The sequence below is a fragment of the Danio aesculapii genome, chromosome 5, assembly GCF_903798145.1.
Source record: "Danio aesculapii chromosome 5, fDanAes4.1, whole genome shotgun sequence".
NCBI classification, from domain to species: Eukaryota; Metazoa; Chordata; class Actinopteri; order Cypriniformes; family Danionidae; genus Danio; species Danio aesculapii.
The window spans coordinates 37706435-37712434 of record NC_079439.1 but is presented as its reverse complement, the minus strand read 5'-3'; the positions used below and the strand labels follow the sequence as shown (position 1 = coordinate 37712434).

Genomic DNA, 6000 nt, shown 5'->3' with positions numbered 1-6000 from the left:
GCTGTAAGCCGTGAACTGTTGTGAATATTAAATAAACCTACGTATAATGAAAGAGTCCAGAAGCAGATATCCTGGCGAAAACATACAAACTAAACGAAATACTTGAACGTGGTTTACTGGAGTAACCATAATTACAGACATCTTAACAAAAAAATTATAGTTAATCTGCAGAAAAAAAGACAGTTGGTATTTTAAGCTCAACCACTTTTTTTAAGGAACTTACCTTTAAAAAATGTCAAGACTCGCTATATGTCTTGTACATCAATCTCGCAGATCAACTCTAAAACTTGATGTACAGAGAGGGGCACCATGTTGCGACGTCGCCCTAAACGTGCGCTTTGATTGGTTGATTTTGGTCAAGGGGCGGGGATTAGCGTATCGGTGGGAGTGGATGTGATGGATCACAAGCCACTGCGTTGTGAACGGTGTGCGGGACTCACTGCGGACGCACCGGATCAACGGTTGAGCGCCGAACAACTCTAAACAAGATCCAAGGCTAAAAGACGCGTCATTTAACTCGCAGAGGAAGCACCGAACTGCTGGAGTTTCCCCATCTGTTTATATGCTTAAGACGAAACTGTGTGTGCGTGTGCACCTTTCATCACGCGAGCCTGGAGCGGACAGTAGCTGATACCCCTTCTATCAGCATGCTCTGAAAACGCCAGATCATACAATAGAAGAAGCCGCACAACTCGGGAGTTTACTTTTTACATCGTCTTTTGGAAAGAAAATCCCAATGGAACTGGACAGATATTATTGGCAGTCCTGTGACTGACAGTTGAGATTTGTTCGTGGCTACTTTGAACATGGATATAGGTCGGTAAATTTCGGACAAAACAAACAAACAAAACAAAACTGTTGCATATCCGCACCTCAATGATCTGGGATCAAAACTGAAAGGAGTCTAATTTTAAATCTGACACATGATCAGGACCGGATCTGAGCACCAACCCGAACCCCAACACGGGATTGATGGTTCCTATACCTGTGTGCATGTCACCCACCCCCTATCTGGCGTGATTTGACCTTTTGTGAGGCTACTAGCTCAACTAATAGATGAGTACACTAAAACAGTCACGCGCTGGTGTCTACCTAAGTGCAAGGTAGCAGCGATTTTGGTTATTAGAGAAGCGTTGGCCCAGCAGCCGCTTGTGAAACGTTGTGCGACACCTTTTTTATATCTTCCAGGCAACGCTTGAAACATCGGATTTGGAAGTTGAGCCCCATGGAGCCCCTTTGCCTGGACGCATAACCCGCTCTGTTGCATGTGGTTCGGCAACCCGGAGTACAGTCGACCGAAAGGATCTTATCTTCTTGCTGGCTTGTGTCTCTCTGAGAACCGTAAACGATGGCTGGAAGTGACGGCTCGTGGAAATATTACCTCTGGATTCTGACAGCCATGTGCAGATACGCGTTACCCGCAGCCAAATCACTGGAGTCGGTCGTGTGGAATTCGCAAAATCCCAAGTAAGTGCACGAGCTCGCGTTTAAAGTCCCCTAGAAATGTAGCCTACGGTCTCAGATTGACCTGGAGCGCTTGTGAAATTGACACACAGTTTGAGTAGTTGATCTGAAAGCGCCGTTACTCGCTGTCCGGCGTGATGACATGAAGCTCGAGCCTGAAGTGACCGTGCAGGCGCGCGCTCTCTCGGGATATATCACACATAACGCACAGCTGTCATGTAGGAGACTCCACCGCTGCTGCTCGTCGACTCGCACAACCCTTAGTCAAATCGAGCGCAATGTAATGCTAGTTAAACTTTGTTAAATGTTTATGAGAAACATCGAAATTTAAAACAATCTCTTGGCTTCTGGGTAATATAAATTTAGCATGTGGCCTTGACGCGGGCCTTCATAAGAGACTTCTAAAAAAATTGAGAAATAAATAAATCTGCTACTGTCTGCTGTTGTTGTTGCTAGCAGGAAAACTCTTTCTCTCATTATTCTCGGCTAGTCCATCTTTTCGTCTCTTCCCACGAGAGACGAGCTGACTCTCCGCCACCGGCCTGCGCTAATCCCGGCGGCCCGGTGGCTCTTCGCGTCTGTCATATTGATCAAATCAGAGTTGTGTCGAGAGAGTTAATAGGTTTTTAAGCAGGAGTTTCCTAGACGCTCATAAAATCTCCCTGATTGCTGCTCATAAAACGTTCAAGGGAGCGTCCAACATGTTTACTTAACCTGAATAATGGCTGGAGACGCCACAAGCTTGACTCAACAGAATCATAAAGAAGGCTTTTTGTTTGAGTCACTTTTGCTAAAAAAGTCATGTAGTTGTACTATAATATGTAGCCAAGCTTAGTGATTTATATATTAACCAAAAGAGTTATTATTATTTAGACTTGTTAGTTGACCAATGTGAGGGTTTTGTTTTGTTCTTTTGTGTGGGATACTGGCTCTGTCTCAAAACCTAATGAACTGCCTACTCTGACAACATATTTGGGGCATCCAAATAGCATTTTGGGGACTTCTTGGTTGGCAGCTCCAAAGGGTTTGAGACACAGTCGCTGAGTTATGAGCGTAAACAGGGGGACAGGAATAGTGCACATGTGTTTTTCATCTCGGGGGGAATATTTTAATTAAGGAGTCTCTCGGCTGGGCTTGTAAAAAATGTACGAAAAACTCGAAAACTTTAGCATGTGAGAACCCGAGGGGCGACGCGAAAACATAAATTGTGCCTTTAAATGTAAAACCGCACCGTAAATCGCGAATGAGCATAAATTTATGTTGTTTTTGTTTGTCCATTTTTACTGTTCTCATGCGTAAACTGAGTAAAGAAGGAGAACGTGGAAAAACAGTCATCTGCCTTGGTAAAACTTTATTTAAATTTATGTAATTACTACATAATTAATGATTAACAAGTATTTTGTTTATTTACACTCAAATATAAATGTTATGTACGACTTAAAAATCAAATAAATTAAGTTTGAAGATAGTTAAGCACTGTAGGCCTACTTAAAATTATATTTCAAAAACTTATAAACTAAAAAAGTTTAACTAAACTTTTCATAAACTAAAATATTTTAACACTGCTCCCTAATTTAGATATTATATTAAAAGTTCTCCTTTATTCATCTGTTTACAATTTGCAAGTTTAAAAAAAACTTTTAATAAAATGTAGCCTATTTGTTTGCGACATGCAAGCACATGGGAGTATATAAAAATAATTGAGTTTCGTAGTTTTTAAATATTAATATCCAAGATAAACCCAATAACGAGATCTTCTTGTCCTGCGAGAAGAAAACTTCAGCTCAGTCGCCGGAGCCCCTCTGTGTGTGGATTGTTTTACTCGTTGAAGCAGCTTTGAGCTCCACGGCACAGCAGATGCTCGAACCGGCCTGGTCTGTTTTACCACAGTTGTTGCATGTTGTTTTAACTAGTTAATGTTTATTTGCTTACAGAATGTGTGTATGCACCTGTGCACAAGCATGTGTGTTTTACTTAGTCACGGGTTCAGAGACCCTCTCAAATATGAAGCAAATATATAATAAAGTGTGTTAAATCAGTGGGAAAAAAATACTGGAACTGGATGTAACCAATGGTGAATGTTTTACAAGAGACACGTCTGCATATTTAAATTCCATATCTTATTAAAAATCAGCACAGTAACTACATATACATAAGTTGTGTGGATGAATTAATCATTGAACTCAAAGATTATCTTAAGCACTCCCATAAAGACATATGGGCCTTGGGCAAACACACTCTCTGTAGCGGACATATGGGAGCGTCCACCACCACTAAGTCACCCTTTAAACCTCTTACCAGACTCTCAGTAGTAACACACACACATATCTCTCGTACCCATAATAATGTGCCATTTGTGTCCTAGGTCGGACTTCTCTCAGACTGAATGCGAAATATAATTGAAGGACTGTAAAATTAGAAGAAAAAAAATATAACTCGGTCTGCGTTCTCCACCCCTCAGCTCTCTGATATTTATATCAGCAAAATGCAAAGTTTACTGAACGCTGAAGCTACCGCTGCGTTTTCTCTGGAAGAAACATTTGGTGGAACAAGAGCTTCACTGATTTATTCTGTTGACACAATTATGTAAATTTAATTACTTCTAGACACAACTACACATACGCGCTCACGCACAGACTTACTGCTGGTTTCAGATGTATAATTCTGTTCCTATCTGCATGGTTCACAGCTATAATTTGGACTGAGAAAAATGTAAAAGCGACACCCCTCCCCTCCCTTCCTCTGCCTTGAGGGAAGAAAAGAGAAGTGGAGTCTGCTGGGAATAGAGAGAAAGCGACAGACAGAGAGAATAAAGTAGCTAATCATTGGGACAATTATCACATTGAGGCAGAGATTTCAGGTTATATTTTATTCCCTTAATGTGTCACACACGCTATACACCCAATCAGACGCACACACAAACAACAAAACGAGGACTCGCTTCGCTTCCCAGTTACGTCATCAAATTCTTCTAGCAGCAAATTAATATAATTTCAGCACATTCAAGTTCTTGCCAGCCACTCGCTTATCAAGAAAACACTCTAGCTGTTTAGAAACAATTTTCTCATGAACGACTGCAAATTAACTCCATTTCTTTCCGCTTTAGGACTTTTTTAAAAGAACAAAGTAAGAGGGGAATCCATGATATATGTATGAATGTGCCTGTGTGTTTTGGCTTTTTTCCAGTGCTAAGGGAGGAGATGAGGAGCTAATTGGAAATCTGTCTCTCATTAGCTCAAAAAATGCTACTGAAGTACTTTACTTATGTGTGTGTGAGTGTGCATTCAAGCGTACCCGTTTGTTCATTTACCCAACACTTTGTGCTGCACAATTAGTCTTAATCAGCAACTTCTATGTGCACATATAACCATCTAAAGCAGCAGTTAAACATCCTGTTTAGCTCATGCACACTCTTTAAAAATGATTTTAACAAAATTTAACATCAATTTCAAGAGGAAACCCATATTCTTTCTTCTTTTTCATACAGTTTAGGGCCCGTTAACACTAATACGTTATAGTTTTAAAATGCATACGTTTTGCTACAGTTACGCCTTCCATCCACACTACCCCGGAGTTTTCAAGCCCCGAAAATGGAGCGTTTTGGAAACGCTGAAGAGGATAGGGGAAAACAGAGACATCTGAAAACGCATTGAGGCCTTTTCTCAATATTAAGTGCACAAAGTTCAGTCTTGCATCCTTTGCTTGTAAGTTCAGACTTCGCGAGTTTGAAATGGAAAACAAAGAAATGTCTTCAAAGGGAACAGTGTACTTTATAACGTTATTGGCATGGCTACGTTGTTTCACTATCTTAACAATAAATTTAAAACATGATATAAGAAACTGCCTAGTTTCAATTTGATATTAACAAATGTTGAGGCGTCGTGTAGTAACATATTAAAAATACCATCATCTTCACTGTCAGAAAGGCTAGATGAAACAGCAGTGTGGACGTGGATCATTTTCGTTCTAAAACGCTGTTAAAACTAAAACGTATTAGTGTAAACGGGCCTAAGTTATTAGGGTCCAATGTTGTTTTAAACCCCACTGACTTTACTAAAAAAAAAGTTTTTTTCTGCTTGTTCTAACTACTTATATAAAATGAGCTGAATCAACACAATTGTTGAGTTTTTTTGAAGACCAATTTGTTTAATTCACTTATTAAGTTAATATAAGATAACTTAATCCATTTGTGTTGGGACAACATGTGGAATTGTGTGGAATTTTTTACAGTGTACAAAAGCATACTAAAGTATAGAAAGGCGTACAGGTTTTAAAAGACGTGTGTTGGGTAATGAAGAAGTTCTCAAAGAGCTTGCATTAAAATATAATTAACAAATGAAAGAGAAGTGTAAAGCAGGCAGGGGATGATAACCGTTTTAAGATATACCGCGGCTTGTAAAAGTCAAGGTCTTTAAAACCACCAACATTTTCTGCTATACCGTTCCTACGGTATGTGTAAGATTTTTTTATTTACGTTTTTTTAGTTTTAGGATAACAGTATCTCCAGCAGAAAAGATACCCAAAGATGCTGTTTTG

At 39.8% G+C, this 6000-nt stretch overlaps 1 protein-coding gene across 1 annotated transcript in view; it reads left to right on the top strand.

Moving 5' to 3' along the window:
* The first annotated feature begins 404 nt into the window (after positions 1 to 404).
* Positions 405 to 6000, top strand: part of efnb1 (ephrin-B1) — a 58283-nt gene continuing 52687 nt past the window's right edge. The window contains exon 1 of the mRNA XM_056458100.1: positions 405 to 1467. Within this exon, the coding sequence (XP_056314075.1) occupies positions 1349 to 1467 (119 nt within the window). The 5' untranslated portion in view covers positions 405 to 1348. The remainder of the gene's footprint in view (positions 1468 to 6000) is intronic.